Genomic DNA, 13,734 nt, shown 5'->3' with positions numbered 1-13,734 from the left:
TCACTCCAATTCTGTCTTTTTTTTTTTTTTTTTTTTAATTAGTTGCGTTTAAATAAGTACGATGACAGGCAAGCATATAATATTGCTGTAAGTGGTGCTCTACAGGGTCCAACTGTCTTTGCGGCCCATACTGATAAGTTCAGTTATGCCTTGTGCGTATGTATCTTTCCTATAATGAGAAATTTAGCAGTTCAGATTTGACACAACATGCTTATTGGTCCACCTGGCGCCTGAATCAAAATTAATTGTGCATGCATCCAACTCATGTCCTTTTGTACATGCTAGATAACTGGCCGCATTCGGACACGGGTAGTTTTAGGTGATGAAAAGACCAGCTTTAGGATTGGTATGTGACAGCTAAATCAACATATTCTTGATAATTACTTACAAGGAACTTCAACAGATTGGTTCTCTGCTCATATTAAAGTGACTAAGCACAAGACTTCCCGACTAGTCTAAACATTTAATCTGTAAAACCAGTTTAGATTACAAAAAGCAGTGAGGCATGTAAAACTTTTTGATCCACTTATTGGCGGAATAGTTTATCACAAAAAAAGTATTTAATAGAATTTCTTATCCAGTTTGAACAATGGAAATACCTTTTTAATGTTCTATACAATGTTACTGAATGTTACAAAATCAGCAGGTGAAATTGCATGCATTTAAAACGCAATCGTTGTGCATTTATTTAGAAGGTACCTTGCAATTTGAGTGAAAAAGATTTTTGTCTTTGTGTCACTTTGATCCAAAACTTGTGTTGTAAAATTACAAAATATGCCGTGTTGCCCAAATTCATTTTTAGAACAATGTGGCGCCCCCTGAGGTCCAAACAAATATGATTCTTTTTAAAGTTTCACCCAATTGTGCATTAAAAAAAAATCCGACACTATTTCTTGAAGTGTTGTAGCCACAATGTTGTTTTTTCTTTTTTTCCCCAGATTATTTAGTTTCAGACTCTGAAAATTATTTTAAAACCAATTTTGAAACAACTGGGTGAAAATCTTAAACCTACATCAAAAAGTGCATTACAAACGCTTAGCAATAGCATCAAATATTTCTGTAACCACGAAAACACGTAAAGGTGTTACAGTCTCTCTTGCACGCATGATTTGAATAGTTTCATGTCCGCAAGACAAAGTAAGAGGAAAAAGTCAGCTATGCTTTAATTTATACTCACCTCAGCAGTAGTGTCCTCACTGAATGTTACATTTTATAGGCTTGTGTAAGGTGCCCCCCTGCACAAAAGGTTTCATGTAGATTGTCCAATTTTAAATATTAAATACCTTCTAAAAGCTGTCTGGCTAATAGTTATTGGCATGTTTTCAATCGAGTCATCTTTACAAATATTTCAGACAGCTTGCCCACAGAATCACTACGCAAAATGTCGAGTTGATCGGACCACTGGTTACTGGTGAATAATTATCTGCATATGATAGCGCCTCCTACCGTCAAAAGTCCGTAAAATATGGTCAGCTGCGTCAAAATCAACTGGAATTGTCTTTAAAGTTTCATTATCAAGTTGTTTAGACGGTACGGATGTTGAAGTGAGTAGAGCTGTTGATTGGCACATCACAGTCATGTTATTTATATTATTTTATGTATTTGATCATTTTTGAGCTTCAGACTCAGTAATTTCGTGCAGATCGGGCACAAACAACACTCTTTTTGCTTATGATATGAATGGTAGTGGACGACAAATATTAATTTGAGATATTTGAAAGTATTTGGTTCAGTGATTTACGGTAGAAGTTACGGGCCTAAACATTTACGGCTACGCGATAGCGTTGCTTTCGGGTCGGGGGGATTAGTACAAAATGTCTAATACCATCTGATGAACGCATTCGCTGAAAAGGAAACTGATTACAGTGTTATTTACCCTTGTAAATAACCCTCTGCCGAATCTCAGCATTGGGGGTCATTTATTATGTGTGCGTCCTTGTATAATAAACTCTGTCTTTGTCTCTCAAGACAAAATTGGTACGAACACTACGGGCGACGTCATCACGTATGAACAGGAAGTAGCCCAACATAGAGTTAGCCAGCCTAGCTAGGTTAGCTGTTGCGTTACAAAAGCGAAAGCAGCACTTCTTGTATCCGTCTGGGGGAATTAAAACCTCACCATGAAACTTAGAGCTTTAGTTTCGGTCTGTTTTTTGGTGGCTGTTTCGCTCGCTGAGGACCCTAAGACGCCGCCGGTTGTCGCTCCTGAGCGCGTATCCAGCAGCACCGTAGCTAAGGGTGGAGGTAACTTCACTCTGCCCAGCTTTGAGCTGGACGTGTCCATGGTCCAGAGGGCTTTGTATGTCCTCATCGGCATCACCGTGATCGGACTCCTCTATTTCCTCGTCCGAGCAGTCCGGTAAGTAGTCAGCTACGCATTTTATCGTGGCTCTTGCAGTCCTTTGAAAAATACAAACAAGTCACATTTTCTCCCTTGTTCTGCGTGCTCGTGTTCATTTGTCATGTCACGGTTATATCGATGCAGCCTGAAGAAAACAACCACACAGAGGAAAAAATATGGGCTTTTGTCGAATTACGACGACACTGTAGAAATGGCACAGCTGGAGAGCGACGAGGAGGACACGACTGTGTACGAAGCCAAGTCCTTAAGAAGGTGACAGAGGCCGATGAGGCTAGTAAAGGCTTGTGTGTGCAAAAACAGGTTCATCTTTGGGACTTTTAAAATAAACGTAGCCAGTGATCTCTGAAGTCGCGAAGCTTTTGCTGAACTGTCTGACGTGTGTTTTTACACCAGGTGAATCTGGAAACACACAAGGACGAAGAACGTAAGGAAGACAATCCATTGCTATACGTGCCAGTCTTTCCATGCTGTCGGCGTCTAGAGAAGAAATGCCGGATATTGTCAACAGTTTCAGCAATAACTTGGAATGTATTCTTGTATTGGACTTAAATGACCAAAAAGAACATCTCGGAGCTTTTGAGATGGTCGTTTGTTATATATTTGAGAGATTATTGTGGATTTCGAGTGGTGAAAGCTTTTATTTTGGTGCTGTTTCCTACCAAAACTACTTTCTTGAAAGTCCTCTGAAACTGTGTATAAATCAATTACAGAACTGAACTCCTTTAATTTTTGGAAATGCAGTTTTACAGTTGTTTTCAGAGAAGAGATGGAAGAGTCATGAAAGCCTCTTTTTGCAAACATGCCAACCTTGTTTTCTTCCAATGAATTTATTTCATATTGACAAAAGAAATTTTGCTAACTTGACCATGATCTTTCTGTTTTATTTTATTTTTTGTTTATGATTTCCTATAAACAGACTCACTTTTGGAGCTGATGTCGCCAAATATGAAACCCTATTAACAAAACCAATGTGATTGTTGTGATGCTTGTATAATGCAAGTTTTGTTTGGCCAAGAAAATGTTTTTCTCCACGATATTTCTTAACATTCAAGAGGTTGGTTTCAGTCAGGTTGAAAGTCACCAGACAAGCTGATTATTTATTTACCATATTTTACAGTGCCATTTGAATAGTGTGCATGAAATATCTCAATATTAATGTAGTGTGTTCAGTATTCAAAAGTCTCAAAGTGTGCCTTTTAAATATCTTTTTTTTTTTGGGACAGTTCTGACTAATTAGAAATTATTTGTGATTAAAGCTAATCTTTGTATTTCTATATTTCAAAAGCTTTAAGTTTGTGAAATAAAATATTTTGTATTTAATATATTTCTAAATGACCCTTTAGGGAATGTTTTTGGAGATGTTTTATATTCATAGAATATGAATTCCTTTCCTATATTTTTTTGAAATCCATAATTTTTTGTTCTCTCAAGACTTGATGAAATTAGGCCTGCAATTGTGCACAATGGTCTGTGTATACATACTCTAGACAAATCACAAAGTTAACCCACAGTGGATGGTAGTCCAAAATCCACTTCCCCTTATGCCATTTTAATAGATGGAACAAAGATGTTCATTGATTGTATGTCAGCCTTTCCTGCTGTTTAATGAGCTCTTGTCTGTTGGAATCTGGAATGAGGGTTGTATCCATAGGGTGAATGTGAATTCTGCTTGTATTCTGATTTTCTCGGGATGTGTCTGCTGCTGTTACTACAAGCTACTGTTGACAATTTAACATTCCTTGGAAGGTCTTTTTCAAATAAAGAGTCTTTAACTCTTGGTTTTTATGCATTTGATGCATTATGTTAAAGTAGGTGTTTTTGAGTGTGAGTTGAGAGCATAGTACCATGACAGATGAACAACAAGATATAATTTATTATTACTGTGCGTCACGAAAAGCCTAATGGGTTCCATTAAAATTAAATACAATTCAGTACAGTTGAATAGTTAAATACTGACATGTAACAACAGGTTATACAGCATACAGTACCTTCACACAGTACTCTTTTACAGGCAGGAGCACTGCCATAGTGTTTCTTCAAGGATCGTTATTATACTGATAGGATTTTGTCTGTTTTCTGCTTCTAAATCATATAGATCGTGGGTAAATGAAGCTTCTGGAATATAAAAAGTGTTGTTGCTAATCCCGGTTGCGTTTTTTTCTGTGAATTGGGTTGCTTGTAATTTGAAGTTAAAACGTTTCAAAAAAAATTGTACATCTCCAATTTCATCCACACAGGGGACGTATGTGTTTTTGTATCAAGGTATTACTGTACTTGTCTCTTTTGAAAATGTTTTCTTGAGCAGCCGCTAGATGGTGCTCTCTGTCTTTAAACTCCACAAGAAAAACTAAATTGCGTTTAAAATGAAGAAAACTCAACGTTTTGAGATTGAATGGATTTTAGTCCACTACCACAGACCACCCCAGTCGTGAAGGCTTAGCAATGTAATTGATCATTATGCTGTCATATCTGTAATATAAAACTCATACCTTGTTTTGTGTACTACCACGTTTGTAATTGAGTACAAAAAACAGAAACAGTGCTGTCCAACGAAAAATCACCAAATGCACACGACTGAATCCTTAGATCGCTTTCCTCAGTGTTACTACCATACAGATAATTTTTTCATTGTTAGCTGAAAGCAGTCGATAAATATCACTAGTTTAACAGCAATTTCCAATTATCTATTTCATTTATATTGTATATTTATATACTCTATTATATGTTTATGGTACGTATTTATTCATACAATTTACTTATTTAAGGAAAATTCCAATATACTCTTAGTTATCGCTTTTCTTACCCATAAATGCACATAAATGACATCTAAATGTTCCCTATGCTTCTGGAGTAAGCAAGTACAGTTTATTTACATTTAAAATGAAAAAAAGCCGACCAGAGTGCTGTGCATAGTTAAATAATGTCAGGAAAGACACACGGCCCAACCTTAAACACATGGACCACTAAACACTCAGAAACACTGTCGGCAGGACTTCTGCAGAGTAGCAGCCACTGCAGAAGGAACTGGGCTGAGCACCTGGACACACTTAAACCGTTTAAAGACAAAACCAAAGCACACGAGGAAATAAATCAATAAAAGCTTTAATTCGCGTTTGCGGAAAACCACTGACCTTTTACAGTAAATACATTCACACTCTTGGGTAAATAGCAACACACTATATAGTATTTATGTATATGTCCACAAATGTGTGTATGTGCAGAATGTTTTGGTCTACCGCTGCAGATCTACCCATCCCTTTGAACAACTGTTGCTTGCAGTCTTTATGGACATTTAGATGATTTTTCCAATTGCAATCGAAACATTACATTCCAGAATCTCACTTTATAAAAGCAGATTTCTGTAATTTGCGTTCAGCATTTCGCTGCGTTTCAGAAAGCTTTCAGAGGCAAGCCAGCAAAGGAAAGAAGTTCAGTGACCCACCCCGCTGGTGCTGAGAGACAAATGGCACCAATATCCCCCTCAATGAAAAACGCCCTGGAAACACCAACGGCGGATCCATATAAAACCCTACACTTTAAAAAGAGACTTCCTGGAGAGAGAGACAGATTCACTCATTTTTACATTTTTTTATTATTGTTTTTAAAAATCTTTTTTTTTTTTTAAGTCTGCTTAGTGATAAGGTGTGCTCCAGCTGTGCGTATCTTGCTTTTCAAACCCGGTTGGGAGCTTGAGTGCTGTTGATGATTCTTATTTTCTCCGGCTCAATTCAGCAGTCTGCCAGCTTCCTTGTGAAAAGCCAGGAGAACGCAGCTGCGCTGCTCCGTGCTGTCTTTAGGATGCTACTCAGTGGATAAAGAGCTCCCCTTTGTGTCCCTTTCTATGGCTCTCTGAAATCTGGAGGCCGGAGTGGAGATTTGCGTGCCTCCCCATAGAGATCCTCTGGCTGTCTTCAGCCATTTGTACAGTGTGTGAGCGGTGTGCGTAAAATAATGGACTCTGCCGACTTTCAACAGGCGCAAGAGCTTTGCATTTTGTTCTGCTACACTTGGGAAATCCGCCTCCCCGAGGGCCCACACCCAACTTATGGCTCCTCACTGCTCCGTGAGCAATGGCCGGAGCTGAGAGGAAACAAAATGGGTTGGCCAAGTCATTACTGCAAGAAAGTTCAAAGTGCACAGGTGGGATATGTGAGGCACAGAGCACTGTTCATGCCACATCCAACTGGTGTGTTAAATTCTCAAAGTCTAATATAGTTTCTTAGTTAACATTGTTTGTCAAATCAAAGATAATTTGTTAGCTTGGCAGTTACAGCACAACAGGCTTTCTGTAAAGGAGCTCTTGGCCCTTGTTTTATATTTGGTCTTAGACGGGGATTCGTTTTGAGGGTGTTCTGGGGACAGAGACAGCAAGCCATATTTAGCCCAGGTGTGTATCTGTGGTTTGATCTGAACAGGCATAACAGATTAAACAAAGCTGAGCACAAAAGGCTGACAAGCATGTCCACAAAACGGGTCAAATTCAGGATGGTTCGCAGAGGTAAAAAGGAGGATTTTTTAAACATTTCTCTTCCTTTGTCGCCTTTTGGAGCCTCTGCTCTTCTCATCCTGTCTCCCCCCCCCCCCAGCTTTCAAAGTCACTAGAGAACTTTCCTCCTGACCTTGCTGGATGTTGGATTGCCGAGGCTGCCTCTGCTTGACGGAGTGCCACGGGGGGACATAATAAACTGCGCCCTTTTCATCCAGGACACAAAGGCTGTGAGCAGAAGACTCCGGGCCTCAAAGGAAGTGACAGAACAAAAGAGACGAAACCAATAGATCTACCAAGTGGCAAAGAAGCCTGTATCTCTCTCACACTCTCTTTCTCCTTTTCTCTCATTCTCACATACATAAGCACAAATAGTCTAATAAACAAAGGTGAGTCGACTGACAAAGTTCACTGGCAATCGTCATTGCTAAGTGAAATCGCGTGAAGGTTTGCACCCTGACGTTTTATACGCTGGCAAGCAGATAAATTCTTATGTTAAATTCATAATTGCTGAATGATAAACTGTCAACTGAATGTTTTAACAGCACCTGGAGGCATGCAACCTTCTTCAAATGAATAGAGAGCTTACAATCAGGCCATAAAGAGTCATATTAAAACCTCCAAACTTATTATTCACACTTATTCACTTAGTAAACAATGGAGTCACTACCTTTACTTCAGCAGGACACTTGAAGATGAGGCATCTGAAAGATGTAAACTTTCGGATTTGTTTGGAAAGCACCCCAACATCAATGTTCTTCATTGCTCAGCCACAGCTCTTAGTTCACCTTTGTATTAGTTATCATAGCGATACTCATTCTCTCCATCTGTTGAATATGTAATTGACCTGTGGTGCATATGCTTTTGAATTAATCTGAGGCATTTATCATAAATTAATAATAATACTTTAAATATTACTACTACTAAAACACACTTTTGGATCATTTTTAGATGAGCTGAAAAATGAGATTTTCTTGACTCCTTGAGATGTATGTGATGTATCCTACTGCATGAAGCCTGATTAGTCTAACAGTGGGGTGTATATTAGAACAAACTGTTCACATCAAGGTTTGAGGATACGTACGGTAAGCTTTATCACTAGTAAAGCTGACTGGATCAAAGAGTTCAGTCCCGTGTTCCTGTTCTTTTGCTTTAGAGTTAAATAAAGGAAACGGGAAGAGTATAATAAAAAAGGAACTGAGGCGTTTTCGCAGCAGTAAATCTTATGGAAATGAGATGGACAGATTGGGACTGTGGAAAACGGAAGCTGGCTGCTCCTGCGCTCTTCATATCCATCTCCTTCTCGTCCTCTCCTCTCCTCGGTGCTCCACGGCTTTGCATTTTCGCCGTGACACGCCAGCGAACAAAGCTGGATTGTGGGAAAGCGTCGGGATGCCAGCTTGGTCACACACACCAGTCAAGCAGTGAGCAGGTTCCACCCAAGTCATTTTTGTACTGCATCCCCACCCCCCACACCCCAACACCCACCCTCCTCCTTTTCCTGGCCTAATCCCGCGCTCGCCTTCCCGCTCCTCTACACTGCTTTTCCCAGCCCTCCTTCGGGCCCCTTCCGTCCCGCCTGTCATGGCGAGACGGCTCCCGAACGCCCCCCTGAACGTAAGACTGACGGACAGTTCAGAGGAGTGGGGAGACACAGCCCCACTCAACAGTCCTTTTCAGGGAGGTGATTAAAGATTTCTCCTCTTTCTGTAGCTCCTTTGACTCCCCTCTTTTCTGGTGTGCATCTCTCTGGAACAAAAGCTGCAGCCAGTGTTTGGGAACATGCACCCTCCTCAGGAGTTTGAGGTGGGACTGGAGGCTGAGTGTGCGCTGGTCAGAGGGTTGGGGAGAGTCGGGTGGGGTTGGGGCACTAGGGGTGGTGGTGGAGAGGGATGGGGGTGGTGGGGGCCCTTGAGGGGTTACTACTTGTGACCCTTCCATTTTCTTAGGCGCCTGAGGATGAATATGCCTCAGCCTATACTGATTCTGTATGTTTGACCCTGGTAAAAGAGCTGAACTCATTGTGTGTTCACCCGGTCGACCTTTTGACCCCTTCAGCACTTTGCATTAATCTGTTTTGAGCCAATTCATACACGGCTTCTCAGCTCTCGGACCAACACACATGGGACAGTAGCTCTTCGTGCTGCTTTGCTGCTTTGGAATAATTTGTCATGGTCATTTTGTATATTTATTAATTATTTCAAGAAATTATAGCTATTTCTTAACACTTAAAAAAATCCTATGTCAAGCAAATAACATCAAAAATGTTCCAATTTCTTTAAACAGTAATAAGTAGAATAAAATTAAAGTAGAGAAAAAACTTAATTTCACATAAAACAGACTTTTTATTAGACTATAATGCATGAACTTTATTATTTTTCCCATAAATAATAGTGCCTTTTGAAAAAACTCTTGTGGGAAAGCAAAGCTCTCTCGCACTGTGTGTGCTCAAGATTCCTCTGACTGCCTCTCATTGATCTGCTCCATCCTCCCTTTGAGGTAGGCTGCATCATGTCAAACCAATGCCAAAAAACCCCCACCAGGACTGAAATAAATAAACAAACAAATAAATCGAGCCTTTTAGACCATTAATTCTTTTTTTGTAATGTGGAAAGTGCTGTTTTATTGAAAATAGTTTCTGCTGAGGACAACTTGGCCCTAAAAAAAGTTCTCCAATATCTACATCTTAGGCATTTTTACACACAGAAAAAAAGGTATAGCCAAACAGGTATGGCTGAAAGGAGATTAGAAATCTGATTAACTGTAGGTTAATTTCACTGAGGCTAGGAAAGGAAGAGACTGTGTTAATGTAACAGAGACTAGGGATGGAAGAGACTGTGTTAATGTAACAGAGACTAGGGAAGGAAGAGACTGTGTTAATGTAACAGAGACTAGGGAAAGGAGAGACTGTGTTAATGTAACAGAGACTAGGGAAGGGAGAGACTGTGTTAATGTAACAGACTAGGGAAGGGAGAGACTGTGTTAATGTAACAGAGACTAGGGAAGGGACAGACTGTGTTAATGTAACAGACTAGGGAAGGGACAGACTGTGTTAATGTAACAGAGACTAGGGAAGGGAGAGACTGTGTTAATGTAACAGACTAGGGAAGGGAGAGACTGTGTTAATGTAACAGACTAGGGAAGGGAGAGACTGTGTTAATGTAACAGAGACTAGGGAAGGGACAGACTGTGTTAATGTAACAGACTAGGGAAGGGACAGACTGTGTTAATGTAACAGAGACTAGGGAAGGGACAGACTGTGTTAATGTAACAGAGACTAGGGAAGGGACAGACTGTGTTAATGTAACAGAGACTAGGGAAGGGAGAGACTGTGTTAATGTAACAGACTAGGGAAGGGAGAGACTGTGTTAATGTAACAGACTAGGGAAGGGAGAGACTGTGTTAATGTAACAGACTAGGGAAGGGAGAGACTGTGTTAATGTAACAGAGACTAGGGAAGGGACAGACTGTGTTAATGTAACAGACTAGGGAAGGGACAGACTGTGTTAATGTAACAGAGACTAGGGAAGGGACAGACTGTGTTAATGTAACAGAGACTAGTGAAGGGACAGACTGTGTTAATGTAACAGAGACTAGGGAAGGGAGAGACTGTGTTAATGTAACAGACTAGGGAAGGGAGAGACTGTGTTAATGTAACAGAGACTAGGGAAGGGACAGACTGTGTTAATGTAACAGACTAGGGAAGGGACAGACTGTGTTAATGTAACAGAGACTAGGGAAGGGACAGACTGTGTTAATGTAACAGACTAGGGAAGGGACAGACTGTGTTAATGTAACAGAGACTAGGGAAGGGACAGACTGTGTTAATGTAACAGAGACTAGGGAAGGGACAGACTGTGTTAATGTAACAGAGACTAGGGAAGGGACAGACTGTGTTAATGTAACAGAGACTAGGGAAGGGACAGACTGTGTTAATGTAACAGAGACTAGGGAAGGGACAGACTGTGTTAATGTAACAGAGACTAGGGAAGGGACAGACTGTGTTAATGTAACAGAGACTAGGGAAGAGGAAAAGGGTCCTTCTCATCTGCTCTTTTCTTCCCATCACTCTTCTTTATATTGTGGCATTTTATTATTAATCTGTGGAAGGGCATAATAACGCATACCTATCATTGCCTACCACGCTCATGATAAAGTCACTTGGGTTCAAGTGAAAATCGGCCGCTCTTCATTTAGAGATTGTGTCAAAAACAGGTAAAGAAACAGTCCATTCAGTTTTCTTTACTGTCCCCTGAGACCTCTGCTCTGTGCATTGAGAATGGGACTAAAATGGGACTGTTGCTCTCACAGAGGGCAAACACATTGGAAAAGTTACCTTTGAGATGGTAACAGTGTTGATTGGTTTGGTGAGTCCTTGGAGGGTTTTGAGAGTCTAGTGATTTGGTTCGGGGTCTGTTTCTTAGTACAGGTGCCAGACTGCATTCCCCCCTGTAGAAGAGACCACACAGCTGGTGTCTGAAAAACACCTTGGTCTTTAGGATTAATAAGGCCCTTCTTTCAGTCAGTAATTTCAAAGGAGAGATTCTGTCTGAAGTCTCAAAGGCCCAGGTTTCTCTGTAAACCTCAGTCATTATGCTTTCTCATTTTAGTATCCATCATACTTATGAACTATCCTTTGTTTTTATATTGAGTAAATATATTTTATCACCATATAGCCTAATTATAATATTACTACCACATACATACATATATACACACACACACACACAATATATATATATATATATATATATATATATAAAAACATATAAACCTAATACATATAAGTAAACTATATGTTCTTAACTTGCAATCTGATTTCAACCATCACATTTCGACCCTTCTAGACGGAGCATGACGGGTGTGGATAGTGAGATGGCAAGGAATAAACTTTTAATCTCTGAACTACGGAACTCAAAACCTGCAGGGGTGACCCTCCTGCTCCCGCACGAGCTTCCATCTTACCCGTGCGCGAGGTCTACGCGAGGTCTCCACGAGCTCTGCCGCTAAAGTAAAAGTCAAGTAAACCCTGTGGATGTGGGACAGAAACTGAGCCATCGGACAATCCGGACAGAGGAAGCTGCGATAGCGATCATGCGAAAACGCGAAGGACGGTCCTGTTCAGTCTAGGGGGCTGTGGGGTAAGAATGAAACAAAACTGTTCAGCAGTAAACATCCTGGTAATAGCGAAAAGACAACAGTCTCATATGTCCATATTACATCTCAATTTAGGAGGCTATTAGCTAAACACAACTCAACCCCATGCAAAAAAAAAACCTTAGAAGAGACTACTGAAGGATGCCAGCAACATACAATGCGACTCGAGGTGTTGGGACCATACCGCATAGCCTACAAAACTGTTCGGTTTTCACCGTTTTCCATCTTGGTTTATTATCTTATTTTTTTTTTCTATTTATTTATTTACTCTACTCTATATTTAATCTACTGTAGTCTCTCTCCAACACAGCAAAATCACGCACATATTTCGCCACTCCTCTCAATCCCCATTCCACCCACGTGCGGTGGGGCTCAGCGTCAGCCTGGCGAGTGCCGCGCGTGTCTGCCGGTCACACCTGGCGAGCAGCCTTTCACGTGCGCGTCTTTTCCTGCACTCTCGCGAGTGCATCTGATACGCTGGCGTTCCTAATGCGGACGTTTTTCTCTTATATCCTGTTACTGTTTAACGCCTCGCCACTCAAGAGCTCTTACTTCTTACACCAAAAAGACTGCCTGGGGGTGGGTGGTGACGCTTCATTTTTCCTTCATGCTTTCCTGGTCAAAGTTAAAGCCATCATCTCGCTTCTCATCTCTTTCGATTTCCTGTCGGGTCCGTTAATAGATTATTCTCCAGCGTTTCCAGTGCCAGTGCCCCGACGCGAATGGCTTGCCATTTGGGCGGTGGTGGGTGAAGGAGGGGGGGAAATCACATGTTGACGTGCTGCATGCTATTGTTTTCCAGCGCTCTGATTAATGCCCGAGGGTGGGGGTTGAAGTAGAGCTCGTTAATTGGAGGTATCAAGCCCCATCTGTGTCCGTTGACAGCAGCGTCAGAGGACTGACACCGTAACGTTATGTGTGTAATTAGACATCCACTCCAAAACCCCTCTGCAAGCGCCGCGTGATTGAGAGAGCTGGACCTGAGGAATCTGGGCAAGGTAGCGCTAAGAAGCTCATTATCAGTTTCACAGCTGTGGGTGGAGAAGCGTTTCTGTCTTATGCTGTTCCTGACATGAATCCACGTGATTCAGCCCAGTTCGCATCATTTAAAGTGGGCCTAATTCACGCCACCTCATTTGGGCTTTATTACCTTTATGCTAAGGATGAACAACCTTTGTCACTGTGCTAATGATCTTTCTACGCCTCGTTAAAAACAGTTTGCAAAAATTAGAAGGTTTATTTATTCTCTTCGCATATGTCTGTGCTCGCATCAAATTATATAGTTATGATTTACACGTAGATCGGAACAACTTCAAATAGGCACTTCTCCTCTTTCTGCACGCATGAATAGCTTGCACAGTAGGACCCAGGTGCACCAGTTGGGTAGCGTGAAAGCAGAAAGCTATGGGTAGGACTATGAAAACTCATTTAAATGCCCATTTCGTGGGCCTGTGGGGCACTGGCACCAGGCTGATTTTGCTCGGCCCAGCACTTAGACTGCAGCTACCCTTCCCTCGTGCTAGTATTCAGGCAGCAGGGTTTTTTTTGCATGCGGAGACCACAGACTGGTCCAGGAGTTCCCACTGAAAAGCTTTAATGACTGCTCACAGGCCCAGACCAAGATCCTCTGAGATTGCCGTTGAAGTCACTGACTTATTCACGCAAGCCACTAGAGCCGCTTTATTATTCTTTCTTCGACAAAAAAGCAATACAGATGTCACTATATTTT

General features: G+C 41.2%; 1 protein-coding gene across 2 annotated transcripts; it reads left to right on the top strand.

Annotated features, from left to right (window-relative positions):
* The first annotated feature begins 1,541 nt into the window (after positions 1-1,541).
* fam174c (family with sequence similarity 174 member C) lies at positions 1,542-4,139 on the top strand. 2 transcript variants are annotated; one of them, XM_026996397.3, is made up of 3 exons: positions 1,542-2,359; positions 2,486-2,632; positions 2,756-4,139. In XM_026996397.3, exons 1-2 carry the CDS (start codon positions 2,121-2,123, stop codon positions 2,616-2,618), a joined length of 372 nt encoding a protein of 123 aa, XP_026852198.2. In that variant the 5' UTR covers positions 1,542-2,120; the 3' UTR covers positions 2,619-2,632; positions 2,756-4,139. The 2 variants fall into 2 exon arrangements, with proteins under 2 accessions (XP_026852198.2, XP_026852191.2); XM_026996390.3 differs by having other exon boundaries at positions 1,571-2,359; positions 2,486-2,614.
* The last annotated feature ends 9,595 nt before the right edge of the window (positions 4,140-13,734 follow it).

The sequence above is a fragment of the Electrophorus electricus genome, chromosome 26 (genome assembly GCF_041902795.1).
Source record: "Electrophorus electricus isolate QZ-2024a chromosome 26, ASM4190279v1, whole genome shotgun sequence".
In the NCBI taxonomy this organism is placed as follows: Eukaryota; Metazoa; Chordata; class Actinopteri; order Gymnotiformes; family Gymnotidae; genus Electrophorus; species Electrophorus electricus.
The sequence above is the reverse complement of the archived record's forward strand: the minus strand, read 5'-3'. Positions and strand labels throughout refer to the sequence as shown.

Bases quoted from the DNA above. Each gene is read 5' to 3' on its own strand.
- fam174c (XM_026996397.3), top strand. From the start codon at position 2,121: ATGAAACTTAGAGCTTTAGTTTCGGTCTGTTTTTTGGTGGCTGTTTCG. The intron at 2,360-2,485 runs GTAAGTAGTCAG...ATATCGATGCAG, and splicing joins TTCCTCGTCCGAGCAGTCCG to CCTGAAGAAAACAACCACAC.